This window comes from Barbatula barbatula, assembly GCF_947034865.1.
Source record: "Barbatula barbatula genome assembly, chromosome: 25".
Taxonomy (NCBI): domain Eukaryota; kingdom Metazoa; phylum Chordata; class Actinopteri; order Cypriniformes; family Nemacheilidae; genus Barbatula; species Barbatula barbatula.
The window spans coordinates 8,196,906-8,215,597 of record NC_136788.1 but is presented as its reverse complement, the minus strand read 5'-3'; the positions used below and the strand labels follow the sequence as shown (position 1 = coordinate 8,215,597).

At 39.1% G+C, this 18,692-nt stretch overlaps 1 protein-coding gene across 1 annotated transcript in view; it reads left to right on the top strand.

Moving 5' to 3' along the window:
• Positions 1-18,692, top strand: part of tln2b (talin 2b) — a gene marked incomplete at its 5' end in the record, with an annotated part of 63,985 nt that overhangs the window by 11,943 nt on the left and 33,350 nt on the right. The window contains 16 exons of the mRNA XM_079449665.1: positions 2,155-2,256; positions 2,383-2,459; positions 4,851-5,034; positions 5,228-5,341; positions 5,703-5,811; positions 6,728-6,936; positions 7,225-7,323; positions 7,738-7,905; positions 10,205-10,499; positions 12,448-12,614; positions 14,330-14,458; positions 16,087-16,200; positions 16,319-16,432; positions 16,522-16,656; positions 17,248-17,376; positions 17,474-17,576. Of these exons, the coding sequence (XP_079305791.1) occupies positions 2,155-2,256; positions 2,383-2,459; positions 4,851-5,034; positions 5,228-5,341; positions 5,703-5,811; positions 6,728-6,936; positions 7,225-7,323; positions 7,738-7,905; positions 10,205-10,499; positions 12,448-12,614; positions 14,330-14,458; positions 16,087-16,200; positions 16,319-16,432; positions 16,522-16,656; positions 17,248-17,376; positions 17,474-17,576 (2,248 nt within the window). The remainder of the gene's footprint in view (positions 1-2,154; positions 2,257-2,382; positions 2,460-4,850; positions 5,035-5,227; positions 5,342-5,702; positions 5,812-6,727; positions 6,937-7,224; positions 7,324-7,737; positions 7,906-10,204; positions 10,500-12,447; positions 12,615-14,329; positions 14,459-16,086; positions 16,201-16,318; positions 16,433-16,521; positions 16,657-17,247; positions 17,377-17,473; positions 17,577-18,692) is intronic.

Genomic DNA, 18,692 nt, shown 5'->3' with positions numbered 1-18,692 from the left:
TGAATTCCTCTGCATCTGACTGACTGTTTGCTATATGTTTGTATAGTTACATATACAGTCTCCGAAAAACACAACCGTATTTGGAGACCATTTTTAATAATTACAAAATATCAAATGGCATTTGCCACATTTATTACATAGGATTAGCTTCACTTTTTTACAGGATGTTTTAACCCACTGCTGTCAAGGTCATTTACTGTTGATGTGTGAAGTCGGTTCATCGTATTAAAGTGATAGTTCACCCAAAAATAAAGACTCTGTCATGATTTACTCACACTGTTGTCATTTCAAACCTGTAAGACTTTCTTTCTTACGCAGAACACAAAAGAAGATATTTTGAGAAATGCTGTTAACTGGACCACATTCACCTGCTTTGGTTTGTGTCCATACTGTATAATAGAAGTTAATGGGGCCCAGAGCTGTTCGGTTACCAGCTTTTTTCCAATATATCATCTTTTGTGTTCTGCGGAAGAAAGAAAGTCATAGAGGTTTCATACAAGAAAATCATACAAGATTTTCATTTTTGGGTGAGCTATCAATTTAAGGGAATATTTAACATGGCAAAGAAACACACTGCAGTATATTTAGTTGCCTGATATTAACAGTTGCCCGATATTAATGAGTCATATCTTAGGTTCAAGGGATAGATAAGCCAAAAACAAAAATTCCATCATCATTTATTCATCCTCGTGTTGTTTAAAACCTGTATATGACTCTTCTGTGAAACACGAAAGAAAATATTTTAGAGAAATGTCTTGGTGGTTTTTTGTTCATACAATGATAGTCAGTGGGATCCACTGTTGTTTGGTTAGCAACATTCTTCAAAATTTCTTCATCTTTTGTGTTCTGCTGAAGGAAGAAAGACATCAAGTTTTAAAATTACATGACTTTGAAAAAATTTTATAAAAAATGATGTCAATAAAAATAATCTCCCTCTACCAAGAGATTTGATCCACTAATATCTGGCAACCAAAAACTTAATTCCCAACTTTGTCTGTTGTTGGATCAATTTTAACATACATATATTTTATATATTTGGCTTGCATTAATGTGCTTGTGCTTTCTTTGAAATAGATTCAAGTTGTTTTGATAAGTTGTGATTTAATGTTTTTACCGAACGTAACGTACGAAAAAAGTACAGTCTTGATCCCTGAAATCAAACTTGTGATCTTTGCAAAAAAGGTTTTATTTTCCACTTAATCTCTTTCAATTAAAGTTGATGGTGAAGTGGTGGTTAACATTAGCAAAGGCAGCAGATAGATCCTGTAGGATGAGTACAGTTTCTGTTTCAATGAACGGATTAACATGGATTCATGCTTCTAAGAAAAAACGGGTTGTTTTAAGGCTCTCTTTTGGCTCACCGCTGTTATGATATTGTGGAGAGTGGATGAACCCGAAAGCAGAAATTCTAAGCTTTACATTGAGACTTAACTCGAGTGGGTAATTTTCAAAGAGCGAATAGCAGTGAGCAAGTGTGTAGGTGTGTTTCTGGCCCTTTTTATTCGCGATTTTGCTGCATCTACTCACAGACATAAAGTTTGGATATATGCGCGGTAGGAAATGTTCAAAATATCTTTATGGAGCACGATGCTTACTTAATATTCTAATGATTTTGGGCATAAAAGGCGAAAAATCCGTTCTACTTAAGACTGGTTTTGTGATCCAGGGTAGCATATGTGTTTTTACTCAACCTAAAAGAAATACGAGTATAAAGAAATGTGTAATTATAAAAACCAGCGTGAATCCATGTTAATCCGTTCTTTGAAAGAGCACGAGGACAAACATGAAACCCAATCAGGTTTGCTGGCTTGGAATGTTTTCTGTTCATTTAGATACAAAAAGTCATTTTCACATAACCATCCGTTTTAAACATATCTATTGTTTTTATAATGGCATTTGTTTTCAGTCAATAAATAGAACACATTGATGTCGTTGTGAAACGAGGTCAAGGATGATTTTTTACTAGACTTAACCTTGCATTCTTATGGACAGTTCTGCTCGACCATTAAGAGCCACTTATAGCATCGCGCGTTCTCGTCCTTCAAGGACATCCGTGTGACTTCCTGGTAGCAGAAATAGAATATTTACATGCACACTGTATAAGACGCGAGACGTGTGCTTCTTATATCATGTGTGTATGTGTGTGTCGTGCAGGACTTCGGTGAGTACCAGGAAAGCTATTACTCTGTTCAAACCACAGAGGGGGAACAGATCTCTCAGCTCATCGCTGGATACATCGACATCATCCTTAAGAAAGCAAGTCACAGAACTTGACACTTCCTCCTCCCAAAAGATTTTTTTAATATTCGACCTTATAAATATTCAAATCATTGTTTATCACTTGTTTGTTTGAACGTTTTCCTTTACGTCTTAATTCTACAGAAGCAGAGTAAAGATCGGTTTGGTTTGGACGGTGATGAGGAAGCCACTATGCTGGAGGAATCCGTATCCCCCAAAAAGTCAGTGCACGTGTTTAGACTACCCATGATGCTTTGTTTCGAAAAGGCAGTCATCCACTCAGAATAGCTGCTTGTCACACTTGTAATTACGTTGCGATTACACACCTAGAGAACTTTTAATCGCAGAGCAGTTGAATTTGTATGCAAGCAAAAGAGGGATGAAATCGAAGTGTCAGATGACTTCGGAGAAATGCTCAGTCTGCAGACTCTGCACACTGCCGTTTTTAATCACAGAGATGGAGAGAGGCTTTTTTCCTCCTTTACCCTTGAGAAGGAAGGAGAGGACGTCGAGAGCGAGAATATTATTGCTACAGGAATCGCTAACTCATCAGAAAGACTTCAATTAAGATATTCGGTTCCTGGAAGGGAGAAAGCAAGTGAGGATATGTGAATCTCACGAAACTGTCAAGAATACGTCTATCATGTGCCACTCCAAATGCAAAAGAAAGAAATGATACTTTAAAGATTGTTAGCATTTAAATATTTTAATAAGAAATTGCCCCCCCTCTCGAAGCATAAGTAATGTAAACATACTCATTAGCGTAAAGCTACAATCTGTTACTATTGTCGCTCTATCGCCATCTCTGTTTAACACATAACATTGCAGGTAACTGTATGCACATATCTCTACGTGGGTTTAAGTCAAATAAGGTCAAACTGACATTTCCTGTAAAACTGACTCGATAGCTTAATTTATAAATCAGTATTATAAGCTTATTGTTACAAACCGCAGTGATTTTGAATCTGGTGTGCCTCACACGTCCTGAAAAGTGAAGCTGTGGGCTCTCTGCTGCCCCCTGATGGCTGGCTGCAGAACAAGTCATAAACCCCGCCCTCTCCATGTAAACGAATAGGAGTCGAGTCAAATTAAAAAATAACTTACACTTTTAATAAAATCTTCCGAAATATGGTTTTGATCATTTAAGCTCGTTGTCAAAACGCTGATATATGTTCAATTATTCATCTTTATGATAAGTTTTATTTTAGCTAGTAATTTGATGATATAAAAACGGTGGGTGTCATGATGATTGACAGTTGTGATTGACAGCTTCTCTGAGCAGACTGTCGGAGGTACGAGTGAAGATTGAAGATATAACCAACTATTCATGTTTGATATCTAAGGATTTGTTGTATGTATCTTATTATAGAAATCCCTTCGGTATAGGACAGTCAAATGAGAAGTTCAGGGGGTGTGGTTTTTTGGGCGTTTGAGAGTTTCTGCGGAAGTTCGATACCGCGGCTCCGCCTCTTGGCTCCACTGACGATTTTTTTCTGCACGGCACCAGGCTCCAAACTGACTTTTTTGCGTAACATGTCAGCTTCCATCGTTGGACGATTTACGTTCAGTTCATTACAGTGGAAGGAAGCGGCGTCACGCCGTCATTCTTTTTTACAATCTATGGTTTGAATATTTATCGTTTTTAGTAGAATGAACAAACATTATAAAGAGTTTTCTGTTTTATAAAGATTTTCACATTCGTCTACAAAAAAAGACTATATATGTAATTTTTTATTTGAAAAATTTGTTATTTAACGGTATTTGACTGGCGCCCCAGCTGCTGTAAAATAACTGTTCTTACAGGATTTTCTTATTTAAAAAAACTGTTAAACATTACAAGAAAAACATGTGATTTTACATGAAAATAACTTGCGTCTCAGCTACGGAAAAATTATTTTTAGTCTATTTTTAATAGTGTACTGTATGTACATGCTCAATAACTTATTTAATAGTACGTGTAATATTCAATATACAAAATACCACATTCACATTAACATAATGCATGATTATTTTAATACAAATGCTAATTATTTTATAAAAAATCTATAAAAAGTTGAATCTTCACAATGAGAATTGTACGAGGATATGTGCTTGAATGTAAAAAAATATGTATACTATACAAAAAATCCTCATAAAATAAGCTTTATATTCTTGTTACAGAAATATAATAATTGTCTTTTTATTTTGTGGTAAAATCCAGCCGTGTTGTTTAGGAGATTCACAAACAATGTTTTTTCCTCGTCCAGCTGCGCAGCTTTTATCTGGCCTGGGCTTTGCTTCTATCAAAATGAAATCGCACTCTCAAGCACGGCCTAGGAAGCGGTTGTTATGGGCGACTGCATCCCACATCTTTCTCTTCAGAGCCCCTGAGAGAGACAGCCACGTCGGGCATCAGTGTCCGTGTCTGTCATTGTGCCAACTTGCTCATGTTACCACTAGAAGTGTAATCCAAAAATTGAAGCCTCACACAATGAGCAGTAATTAAGCAATAAAAGCCTGAAGCCTCTGTTTCTATGCTGTGAACCCGTTTTAATGACTGTTTGTAGATGCCACCGAAACAACAGACATCATTCACAGAATAGAAGTTTATAATTTATTGTTGTACTTTGTAGGTCCACCATCCTCCAGCAGCAGTTTAACCGGGTCGGTCGGGTCGAGCACGGGTCCGTGGCTCTGCCCGGCATTATGCGATCAGGGTCAATTGGAGGCCCCGACACGTTTAACATGGGCAGCATGCCCTCGGCTCAGCAGCAGATCACCATGGGACAGATGCATAGAGGACACATGCCCCCTCTGGTGAGTATGTGCAACTTCACGGGTGTTTATGTTATAGATGGCATCATATGGAATGTTATGCTTTCAGGGCTCCATCTGGCACTTAAGTCTTTGTTTTGCGATCTGTTTGTGGCTGACAGTTGACAGCTATCGTTGGACTACAAATCATCATTTTACTATTAAGTTACTAAATGATGTTTTCTTGTGACGTCAGAGTCTGGCCCAGCAAGCGCTAATGGGAACCATCAACACCAGTATGCAGGCTGTCCATCAGGCACAAGCTGACCTGGGAGAGGTTGATAATCTGCCACCACTTGGACAGGACATGGTAAGAACCAATCACAAGATAAAGTAGTTTTGCTGTTGCTTACAGGGCATATGCATCAATGAACTACTGCCGTTAACATGAGCCATAGAAGTTGGCATGATGTTAAAAAAGAAAAGAAAAAAGGGCCTATTACACAACCCAATGATGGTGCGCTACACAACAGGTGCACACACTACAAGAACTGTGGTCAAGAGACAGTTATTTGTTATTGTGACATTACAGTAACGGACTGTGGCTTTGTTGTATGTTTATCATTCTACTATAAAGTGGCTTTATTGACCTGTGCTAAGATGATATGGATGTTCCTGGGATTGCTATTAATGTTTTTGTATGTTTACTTTTCTTTACTTTTTACAACAAGGCATCTAGAGTGTGGGTCCAGAACAAGGTGGATGAATCCAAACACGAGATCCACTCCCAGGTGGACGCCATTACAGCTGGTACAGCGTCCGTGGTCAACCTCACTGCCGGTATGCAAGCGTCCAGTGTTTGCTCTTAAGCAGCTCAAGAGTTGGTCGTTCAGAGTTTTAAGTGCCCCATCTGTCTAAAAAGTGTCTCCTTAGTAGAAAGCAGAAAATACCCTCAAATGACGAACCTTCACACTTCAAAAAATCTACCTGCCATAATGCGTCATCTGATTCTTAAATAAGCAATTCCATTTGCTGTAATAAATATTTCACATTATATAGATCGTGGTGTCCTTCGGCTGAACTGTTTGGCAGGGTTTGTAGTTCTTCCCACGTTCTGGTGAGATTCCATGCGAACCAGATCAGGTTTTTACTGGATTGGATGTCTCCATACCATCTGTTTGATTGTGCGGCAGTTCGCCTGTTTTTTCTTCGCAGCCTGTGCTTTACATCTGTTCACATACCCCGAAGAGCTTGTTAGGATTTACTGATGTGTTGATGTACATATCAGAATCGTGCGCCATATAGAATTGTCATTGAGAATGCCTTTAAAATTCACATTTCAGCCCGGAATTTGAATGGTGGTGGCAACGGGAGGTAGAATCACAATGTTGAATGTCATTGTTAGATTTAATAATGGAAGGAAATTGTAGCTAAATAAATTGAAATGTGAAGAAATTCATTTAACTGCTGTAATAGAGTACTAAAAACATACAAAAAAACTTTACGAAGTTTAAAGAAGTTTCATGGTTGCATAGACCTAAACATTTTATTTGCATTGGTTTTGTGTCCATAAAACATAAGTGAATGGGTGCGTGACAGGTTTGAAATGACATTAGGGTGAATAAATAATGACAGAATGTTCATTTTCGGGTGAATAATCGCTTTCAATTTTGGTTCAAGTATTTGAACCGATAGCATCGTACCTTTTCATTTTCATGACTCAATTGAAAAATAATCAACATGTTCCTTCCTCAAGGTGACCCCACGGACACAGACTACACTGCCGTGGGTTGTGCAATCACCACCATCTCATCCAACCTGACCGAGATGTCCAAAGGAGTGAAGCTCCTGGCAGCCCTCATTGAAGATGAGGTGGGCAGCGGTCAGAACCTCATGGGAGCCGCCCGGACCCTCACAGGAGCCGTGTCTGATCTGTTAAGGGCAGTGGAACCAGCTTCTGGAGAGGTGACGAAACATTCAAACCCTTTGACCTCTACACATCTAATCCGTCAATAACGCGGCGTTGTTTGCGGGCAGATTTTATAATGAACTCGTTAAAATTTGTTTGTGCTTTCTGGCGTACAGAGCACTGGCACAGTCTGTTGACTTGTTTGGCTCGTGTTTGACAGGGTAATTGTAGTGGAGTGTAGAGATGATAGACAGGATGTGATTAGCTGCGTGTCGAGTTTTGAGACGTTGCGGCGGTGATATGAGGATCTCTTTTAACGTTGTGGTGATGTTATCGCTCTTCAGCCCAGACAGACGGTGTTGAGTGCGGCGGGCAGCATCGGCCAGGCCAGCGGAGACCTCCTGAAACAGATAGGAGAAGGTGAAACTGATGAAAGATTTCAGGTATGTTTTTATGTGCATGCCTGTCTCCACTTCAAAGTGTTTGTCTGGAATCGTACTGTTGTTTGCAACAGTTTTCAATAATAAACCTTTTTTCTTAATAAAGAGATATTTTACGCTTTATTTTTCTCTCGCAATCTCTGATTGGTTTAGGTCCAGCCTCTTACCCAATCACATCGTTCATTATCCCCTGGCAGTGTGTTTTTTCTCTCCTTGTAAACACTTCAGCGTTCATTTTCTTCACGTATAATTTAATTTTGTGTGATTTGGGTGATACTGTCACACTTGGTTAGCCAATGTGAGCGTTTTATTAGCCCGTGTTTTATTCTGTTACACTCTATCCTTCGGTTTATTTCTTTCATTTGTCTGGGCCAGGTTGCCTCACAGTGTGTTGCTTGACTGATGAATATGTTCCAGGACATTATGATGAACCTGGCCAAAGCCGTGGCCAATGCCGCCGCCATGCTGGTGCTGAAGGCTAAGAACGTGGCACAGGTTGCCGAGGACACTGCGCTCCAAAACCGAGTCATTACTGCCGCCACACAGTGTGCACTCTCCACTTCACAGCTGGTGGCCTGCACGAAGGTACTCGCGTACTTAGTTCAAGTGCATGCTACAACTTTTTTATTGGAGTTCACTGAAGATGACAATTTGTTATTGGAGAAGTCATCATTTACTCACCCTGTTGTCATTGTAAACCTGTCTGCTTTTCTTTCTTCTGCAAAACGCTAAAGAAGATATTTCGTAAAATGTTTGTAACCAAAAACCGTTGGTCTCCATTGACTTCTAATGTACGGACACAAAACCAGTGTCAATGGGGACCAGCGGTTTTCAAAACATGTTTTTTGTGTTCTTCAGAAGAAAGTACAGCACATGAATGTAAATGACTACAGGGCGTGTAAATAATGACATCATTTTAATTTTGAAGATGAACTATTCCTTTGAGTTTCATTGAACTGAATGTAATTGTCATTCTAAGTTCTGTTCTGTTTATTTTAAGTTTTATAATAACATACAGTATTCTAGAACTGGTGCTTCTATGTGTGCTCATACATTTGCCAAAAGAGAGAAAAGGTTAATATAGTTATTTTAATCTAATAAACAAATGTATTATATCAAAATAAATGTTTGTGTTTATATTATAAATGTGTATGTGGCATGTATATTTATATGTATATATAAAAACTCAAACATACATGTATATATTTTAAACAAAAAAGCGTGTGATATACAATGATATTTATACATTACATTACCTGAATTAGATTTCAATAAAAATGTATATCAATGTAAATGTTTGTTACATATACATGTATGTATGTATATATACACTCATCAAAAGGATTATTAGGAGCACCTGTTCAATTTCTCATTAATGCAATTATCTAATCAATCAATCACATGGCAGTTGCTTCAATGCATTTAGGGGTGTGGTCCTGGTCAAGACAATCTCCTGAACTCCAAACTGAATGTCAGAATGGGAAAGAAAGGTGATTTTAGCAATTTTGAGGGTGGCATGGTTGTTGGTGCCAGACGGGCCGCTCTGAGTATTTCACAATCTGCTCAATTACTGGGATTTTCACGCACAACCATTTCTAGGGTTTACTAAGAATTGTGTGAAAAGGGAAAACCTTCCAGTATGTGGCAGTCCTGTGGGCGAAAATGCCTTGTTGATGCTAGAGGTCAGAGGAGAATGGGCCGACTGATTCAAGTTGATAGAAGAGCAACTTTGACTGAAATATCCACTGGTTACACTGAAGTATGCAGAAAAGCATTTGTGAAGCCACAACACACACAACCTTGAGGCGGATGGGATACAACAGCAGAAGACCCCACCGGGTACCACTCATCTTCACTACAAATAGGAAAAGGAGGCTACAATTTGCACGAGCTCACCAAAATTGGCCAGTTGAAGACTGGAAAAATGTTGCCTGGTCTGATAAGTCTCGATTTCTGTTGAGACATTCAGATGGTAGAGTCAGATTTTGGCGTAAACAAAATGAGAACATGGATCCATCCTGCCTTGTTACCACTGTACAGGCTGGTGGTGTTGGTGTAATGGTGTGGGGGATGTTTTCTTGGCACACTTTAGGCCCCTTAGTGCCAATTGGGCATCGTTTAAATGCCACGGCCTACCTGAGCATTGTTTCTGACCATGTACAACCCTTTTATGACCAGCAGGATAATGCACCATGTCACAAAGCTCGAATCATTTCAAATTGGTTTCTTGAACATGACAATGAGTTCACTGTACTAAAATGGCCCCCACAGTCACCAGATCTCAACCCAATAGAGCATCTTTGGGATGTGGTGGAACGGGAGCTTCGTGCCCTGGATGTGCATCCCACAAATCTCCATCAACTGCAAGATGCTTTCCTATAAATATGGGCTAACATTTCTAATGAATGCTTTCAGCACCTTGTTGAATCAATGCCATGTAGAATTAAGTGGTCAAGGGGGTCAAACACTTATTAGTATGGTGTTCCTAATAATCCTTTAGGTAAGTATATATACATCCACAAAACTCATACAATATTAAATTAACACAAACATTTATTTTGAAATTACATCACTCATTTTTTTTAAATAAATTATTTGGATCGTTTACAAATACAGTGTCAATACAACACCAAATGTATTTGCTTTGCTTATATTTTATTGACCACTTGTAAATCATTACATAGCTCAACTATTTTTTTAACAACATTCACATTTATTAAAAGTGAATGGTGTTTATTACTAAACGTTTTTATTTTTATTTTCATGCGGTTGGTTTGCTTTTCATATGTCATGAGTGTGATGATGAGCTATGAGAAAAAAACGGTATGATAAGATTTTCTCTTGCCTAAAATAACATTTCTCTGTGTATGTGTACTTGTCGTAGGTGGTGAGCCCTACCATCTCCTCCCCGGTCTGTCAGGAGCAGCTGGTGGAGTCCGGGCGTCTGGTGGAGCGTTCGGTGGAGGGGTGTGTAAAAGCATGCCACGCCGCCTCTGAGGAAGGCGAACTGCTCCGACAGGTGAGCATGGCGGCCGCCGCTGTCAGCCAGGCCCTCAGCGACCTTCTCCAGCATGTGCGGCACTACGCCAGTTGTGGGGAACCGATCGGACGCTACGACCAGGCCACTGATACCATCATGACAGTAACAGAGAGTATTTTCACATCGATGGGGGATGCAGGTGAGACCCGTGAGAAGATGAAGAAATAGTGCGCAGGCTAGGTCACGGATGTCCAATCTTTTGATACAGCACTACCTTAAATGTGTTTAATATTCTGCTTCTTTGGATAGTTTTGGATTTGCTTGAATTTATAATTCGCCCAATTGCTTAGAAAAGTAATAGAACATAAGCTCTCAATGAACCATAGAATTTCTGAAAACATTTATGTCCGTAGCACAAACTGTGCAGGATGAGTTACGCTCCAGCCTTTAATGGGTTGTTAAGGGTTTTTTTTAAATCCCCAAACATAAGCAATAGTAATAGAGATTACAATAGATGGGCTAAACCAGAGAACTGACACAGATTTCCATTTATTAAATAAGTTCCCTGTAGTTTGAAATCGAAGTCAAATAGGCATACAGTATCCCCCAAGCGAGCATTGATGTATTTCATTCATATCGTCCACAAAAAGCATGCACTCCGTATGTCTGACAAAGCATATATTGTATGTATTCGGACAGAACACGAACAGTATTGCACAACGTGTTCCCAACGATTTTCCTGGTGTTTCTGCCCTCATTTTGGTTCTCTCGCCCCCCCGCAGCCCTACTTATTGCAATCAAGTCTCAACAAAGGTCCTTGAGCGTTATTTTGTCTGTGGCGTAAACCACATTTTCGAGCTGTTTGCAAAACTGAAGACTTTGTTATGGTATGGCCGTAAATTCAAAGAATCCTCAAAGGATCCTCTGTGACGTTGATGAAAACATGCCATGCGAAAAAACTCAACAGAGAATCCGATCTGGTCCCAATCATAAACGCCCTGTCTTTGAACTTCTTAAAAGAAAACACATGGCATAAAGGTGCCGGGGGGTTGGCTACAAATGCAAAACAAGTAAAACAAGGAATGATGTATGACTCGGCCAAGGAATCTGCACGTAAAATTGTTTTGAGTGAACGTTATTTTAAACTGTTTACTGTTTTTACACACCTAGTCTTATTTTCCATCATTTTCCATCCTTAATCAGTGTATGTTGACCCAGAGGGAAAAAACGATTGTTTTCATAATCATTCATTCAAATGTAATAATTCACTTTGCTGTTTTGGCTCTAATGTCGCTTAAAATGAACAGATTTTTTTTTTTTAGGCAATTCTGTTAAAGCAAAAATTTTAGGCATTGTTCTAGGCAATAGTTGTATGTAATGTACCTTTTTTCACATCTTGGCAATAGTATCGCGGTAAATGAGTGCCAGTTAGCATTAATGTAATTGGGTTACAGCAATTATTCTGTAGCAAATAACAATAGGTAGGCGATACCCTTGCGACACCTCGAGGATAAACCTAAAATGTGAGTATCGGAGAAGTCCATCTGACATTCAGATCTCGCTCTGTTCTTTTGTGCAATGCCCACTTTCCACAATCCAGTCAATGGCCAATGAATAATTTTACACGTTAGAACATGCGTAACACTAAAATGCGTTGGATTGTCATTCCATATTGTTTCATCAATCATACCATTTTCGTACCGAGCGCATCCTACGTTTACAAAGGTGAAACACATTGTACGTGCATCGCTCTCCCACGACAATCTCATCACCGCTTGTATTTTTGGATGTACGTAGGTGTTCGGGAAATACAGAGACCAGTTAGGGAATGCGTGTAGGCACGCTTTTGAAAGGGCTCTTGATCAGTGATGCTCTTCAGGTCACACAGGATCACAAACATTCGAGCGCTTCGGTTTCTAAAAGCGATATGCAGAGAGATTGATTTTCAAGCAGGCTTCAACGCCGCCAGATTCACACAAATCAAAGAAACGGAAAGCACTCGTAGGCCTTTTCACAGTCTGTAGTCAAGGACGTTGGGAATGGATAGAGCAGGTTTTTGGACAAACATAAGATCTACCCACAAAACACGATGGTATTTTTATTTTTGAATAAGGTTTATGTGGGGATATGTGTTTGTGGGTTTGCAGGTGAGATGGTACGGCAGGCGAGGGTTCTGGCCCAGGCCACGTCTGACCTGGTGAACGCGATGCGCTCCGATGCCGAAGCTGAAATCGATGTGGATAATTCTAAGAAACTGCTGGCGGCTGCCAAGCTGTTGGCCGATGCTACTGCCAGAATGGTGGAGGCTGCAAAGGTATGAAAGCTGTAGGAAGACTATATTTAATATATACAGCTGTGGAAAAAATGAAGAGACCATTTTAGAGTCGTTGTTTCTGATTTTAGATGATTTCTGATTTATTGGTATGTGTTTTGGCAAAATGATCTTTTTTGTTTCAATCTGTGAACTACTAACAGTATTTTTATCAAATTTCAAGTACAATTTTTGTTTCCATTTGCATTTAAACTGGAGAAAAATGTGACGACTAAAAGAAAGATGCTCTGTTTTTTCAGACCTCAAAAACCGCAAAGAAAACAAGTTCATATTCCCTTTTAAGCAATACAACAGTAATATATTTTTTATGTGATAACCTGGATTTGTATCACAGTTCTCAAGTGTCTTGTCATGCTGTGAGTCTTTCACATTACTATTTGATGACTTTACGTCACTTCTGAGGTTTGATTTAGTTGAAACTCAACAGACACTGGACTCGAATGATCACAATACATCTAGAAATGCTGATTTAAACGAAAATTTGCAGTGGTCTCTTAATTTTTTCAGTATGATGTATATTGTATATTCCTCTTATATATATTATACTCTACAATTCAAAAGCTAAAAATGTATTAGATGTATTTTGTGATTTTAAAAGGCATTTGCTCATACATTTAGAATTATGTTGTAAACCAGAATATACAAAAAAATATGAAGATGTATATAGATGTAAATATTTTACATCTAGTATAAAAGTATGCACATATACAACACATACCACTTTCTGGAAAAAAATTATTTCAATAAAAAATATATATGTATTTTTACGTTGGTGTAGTGCTTCTAGACGAGTTGTATATATGTACTGTATGTGTATATTTATACATGGTATATAAAAATATATTGATAAAATAAGCATGCATTGTTTTAATGTCTGTCACATTATCTGAACAGTGTCTTTTTCCCTTTTAAATATTGGTTTTGGATGCAAACAGTGCTTAAAGCTCGCTTCTTTAATCCAGAAACCAGGATCAGCAGACATACTGTAAAAAATGCTTTCTATCCTCTTCAGTGCTTCATCTCTGTGATACCCAAGAAGCCCTGAGCCATCATTTAGATTTGACTGAAGATGGGCTACAGAAATGGTTGTCAGCCCCTCTCTTAGCAACACACATTAAATGGCCAGGAAGTGATTCATATTCAGACGTGAGAAACGCTGGTTTGTTAGGCACATTTGATCCATGATGCATTAATCAAAACATCGCTGCCATTATCAAATGTAAAGAAGAGCAATGCGCCGCAGACAGTTTCCTTGGTAACAGAAATGGAGCAGACAGCCCCTAATTCCTCTTTGCATTAAACGTTTTCTAATGTGCGGATGTCGTAGCAGGGCTGACCGAGTATAAAATTCATCTCTGTCCTCTCAGAGTTATCCATCACTTTCTGCTTAAACAAATACAAAATTCAAAAACAGTGAGATTAAGCCAAGGTTGACGTTGCATACTAGCGGGTAGATTTGACTATATGGGAAACTATATAGCTATCAAGCTAACCTTTTATTGACAATATGATACTGCAATATTATTATACTGTACAATGTAGCCAACGCTGGCTGCTGATTGGACAACACACTTCTTTCTGGCTACTGCCAATATTTTCATTTAGATTATGTAAATATAAAACGAAATGGACAGTACGGTGCAAAATGCAGGAAATGCTTTATATGCAGCAGTTAAAACCGAATTGCTCCCCTGCAGGGAGCCGCCGCATACCCGGAGAATGAAGACCAGCAGCAGAGGTTGCGCGAGGCTGCTGAAGGGCTGCGAGTCGCCACCAACGCAGCTGCTCAGAACGCCATCAAAAAGAAGCTCATTCACCGGCTGGAGGTGAGAAGTGCATTATCCTCCCACTTCCTGTTCAGCCGTCTAACACAGTTTTCAATCTGGTGAATTATAGTGGTGTGAAGGGTGCTGAGGAAATGTAGAAAGAAACAGTTTACCCAAAAATATTTTTGTTATAATATAGACCGTTTCATCGGAACGTGCACGCCGGGAGTTAACTTCCGGTTTATGTTTGGCTAGTATCTTATAATATTTTATATATATATATATATTTATTTATGATAATATAAATATATTAGTATTTTATTGTATAATCATTTAATTAAATAAACAATTTGTTTAATGGTCCTGTCGTTGGGTCGCATTCAAAGAAACCGTGTTGTACATTGACATCTAGCGGTTGAGCTTGACATCGCAGTCTAAAGTCAAAATATTGGAGAGACAAGTTTAGCCAAGTAACGCTTCTTCTCGGCTGTTTTGATAGTTATCAGAAATAATCCACAGGCACTCTATTGTTTGTGAATGTGTACCGGAAATTAAGGACAATCCACGAACGAGCAGTTACGTATGTTGTGACTTTGAAACCGTCTATATTGTTAATTGTTTTCATATTTAAGTGCAACAGCCGGTTCTCCCATTCACTCATTGTATAGAATGGCACCTGATAAAAAGGCCATTTACATTAAGGACAATAAAGTTTCTTTCCAACACCTATTATTGGGATCATTTATGTTTACCAACTAATGAACAATAAAAAATAGATAGCCGGTCAAAATGTAAAGGCCTTGTGCAATTACAATGTTAAACTGCAGCAAGCAAGGTTACTAAAATAATGTTATGATCAAATTTAGTCATTGTTATATTTCTTTTTAATTGTCTTTTAGCTAAGAACTTGTATTTGACATTTTAATTAAAGAAAGAAGAACTGTTCCTTTAAGAGCAGCCTTGATCTCTTTCTTTAAATGGCTCCTCGTTCATTTATCCTGAGGGTTATATTAGAACACTCAACATCCTGCTGTTAATCACCTCCGGGTGTAGAAAGGAAGTCTGTGTGAAAATGGAGATCTGGGGTTTGCTTTAGCGTTCGTATTGTGGAAATGTGGTACGGCTGTTGATTTACGTATGTTGTTTGCCGATAGTTTGGTTAACGGAGTTAAAATAACCATTTTTTATTTAAAAATGTGATATTTTTTGGCCTTGTTACAGTAATAAACAACAACTTTGGTTGGAACGCACACGGGTGACAAAAATATTTCATTGCATGAATGTTGATTTTAAATGGCAAAAATAGCTTTAATTTATTTATTTTATGTTCATTATTATTTATTGTAGCTTGAATCCTAGTTAGGACCCAGAATCTAGCATTCTGAGATCTGTTTGGACTTTCACGTCCACAAAGATTGCTTTGTTTTTCTCCTCTCTCTTCCACCCTTCCTAAATCCCTTACTATTCATTTGAGGATCTTTCTCTTCTTCCTCGCTGCCTTTTTTAATGCTTCTAAAGTGTTGCATGTGGTATGATGTTTTCATGCACCGGCAGACTCAAGGTGCCCTGTGAGTTTTTGCCCAATCTTTTAACGATTGGCAGGAGAGCGACAACTTCAGAGGGGTCCCGAAACAACCAGAAATACGATTGCTATATACTATGCTAACTACGTTTGAATCTTCGCACAGAATGCAGCCAAGCAGGCCGCGGCAGCAGCGACGCAGACCATCGCGGCAGCTCAGAATGCAGCTGCGTCCAATAAGAACCCAATGTCACATCAGCAGCTAGTGTTCAGTTGCAAGGTATTGTGGGTAAACATATGTTTTAAGAAGTTTTGAAAATTGAATGTGTGATAACGGGATGCTTATTTAATACGTGTGCATTTGCTTTTCTTCTTTCTGTGAATGGATGTCTGTCCAGGCCGTAGCAGATCATATTCCACAGCTTGTCCAGGGAATGAGGGGCAGTCAGACCCACCCCGAAGACCTCGGTGCTCAGCTGGCACTGATCATCGCTAGCCAGTGTTTTATACAGGTGCCCACTGTCTACAAACAAACTTGAATGTTTGTTTGATCAAACTCTTACATTGGCGACTGAACGTTTATGTGTTTATCTCCAAAAAGCCCGGTAGTAAAATGGTGACGTCGGCTAAATCGGCTGTTCCAACGGTAGCCGACCAGGCAGCTGCGATGCAACTCGGTCAGTGTGCCAAGAACCTTGCCACGTGCCTGGCAGAACTGCGGACAGCGGCGCAGAAGGTACCGACAATGCATTGCTTTAAGTAAAGCTCTCAATGTGACATTTACTGAATTTAAAGGGATAGTCCACCCGAAGATGAAAATTCTTTCATCATTTACTCACCCTCGGGTTGTTTCAAGCCTGTCTAAATATCTTTGTTCTGTTGAACACAAAGGAAGCTATATGAAGAATGTTAGCCATTAACAGTTCTGGGACATCATCCACTACCATAGTAGAAAAAAACACAAAATGAGATATCGTTAAGAATTTAGGAAAATAAAGAGTTGGTACTATGGTATTCAATGATGTCCCAAAAGTGAATCTGCTAAAATTCTCTCAATATTTTTTCTCAGTGTTCATCAGAATAAAGTAATTTATACAGGTATGATATTACATGTGGGGTAGTAAATGATGACAGAATTTTCATTTTTGGGTGAACTATCCCTTTAAATGTTTAATAGCTAATATCCTTTAAAAAAATTTATAGACATCAAACTTTTTCCATTTCAAATATTTTAAGCACGTGACTGCAGCCTTAGTAGTCGTCATGTGCATTGGCACAATTATACAATTGTAGTTTTGAAGATTTTCCCGTGTGTACTGTGTCGTAGGCACATGAAGCGTGTGGTCCTCTAGAAATCGACTCGGCGCTCAATGCCGTTCAGTCTCTTAAGAGTGAACTACAGGATGCTAAAATGGCTGCACTTGACGGGCAACTCAAACCATTGCCTGGGGAATCGGTATGTCAAATTCTACCTTCTGTATTATTTTAACGAAATTACAAAGGCGAAATACAAAAAACCTGAGGACTCATATTAAACTCTCTCATGTTTATAGCTAGAAAAGTGTGCCCAGGATCTCGGGAGTACATCCAAGGCTGTGGGCTCTTCCATGGCACAACTCCTTACCTGTGCCGCCCAGGGTAATGAACATTATACAGGTAAGAGGACCTCTAAGACTTTACAACGTATAAAAGAGATATTTCTATCGACTATTAATCGATGAATAATGATGTGTACAACATGATTTTACAACTAGGGTCTGTATCCGCCGAGAGGTATTTTCCACTTGAACATTTGTTTGTGTCGTCAAATCTAGAAAACATCCTGTGTTTTCCCAACAAAGCTACATTTTCCAAATTAAAAGCCTAAAAGTCCAGTGTATGAAATTTAACGGCTTCTAGTGGTGAGGATGCGAATCGCAACCAACAGCTCACTCCACTCCTCCCTTTCGCACTACGTCGGCTGACACTGGGCTAAGATATCGGTGCGTTATTGCTTTTTTGCTGAAGGAGATAATGTATTTACAAAACGCGCTCTGTAGAGCAGTTTGTCCGTTTAGGGCTACTGTAGAAACAACATGGTGAATTCCATGCAAGGGGACACACGGTGTATTTAGATGGAAATAGGTCATTCTAAGATAATAAAAACATCGCTTCATTACGTGAGGTCTTTATACACCTCTGAAGACATAGTTATGTATATTGAACTGCATTTCTGTCAATAGATCCTCCTAAAATTACACACTGGACCTTTAAAACAGAACAGATAGATGTACGCTGCTCCTTACCTGCACCACCCATCAATTTTTCACTCTCTCTGGCTGGATCGTTGCTCTCCGGAGAGTTTCTGAAGACAGATTTCATTGGCACGCTCGAGCAAACCCCTCCTCTACCAGCCCAGCTCCTGCAGCTTCTCAAGCCGAGGGTATAACTAACCCCCGTCCCTCATTAATCTTATTTTCACTAGATTTAACATACCATCAGCAATTGGGCTCTACTTGGCTGGATAATGCAATTTTATGCAATTTGCCCGCATTCGCCTCTTACAGTTTTTTGCTTTCTGTTCTATAAGTAAAGGCCATATCCCATATGGCGCCTCATTTTCCTTCCACGCTCATTTGTTGGAACAGCAGGGGCGTTGTGGGTCAGCCATGCACCAAAACGAGGCTGAAAGCTTATTTTGGAACTGAATGTTTGGGCTTGTTCTCTGTATTACTCCAGAAATGTGTCCCTCGTTTACTGTTTGTGGCACTTTATTAGGAATGGAGTTGAGGT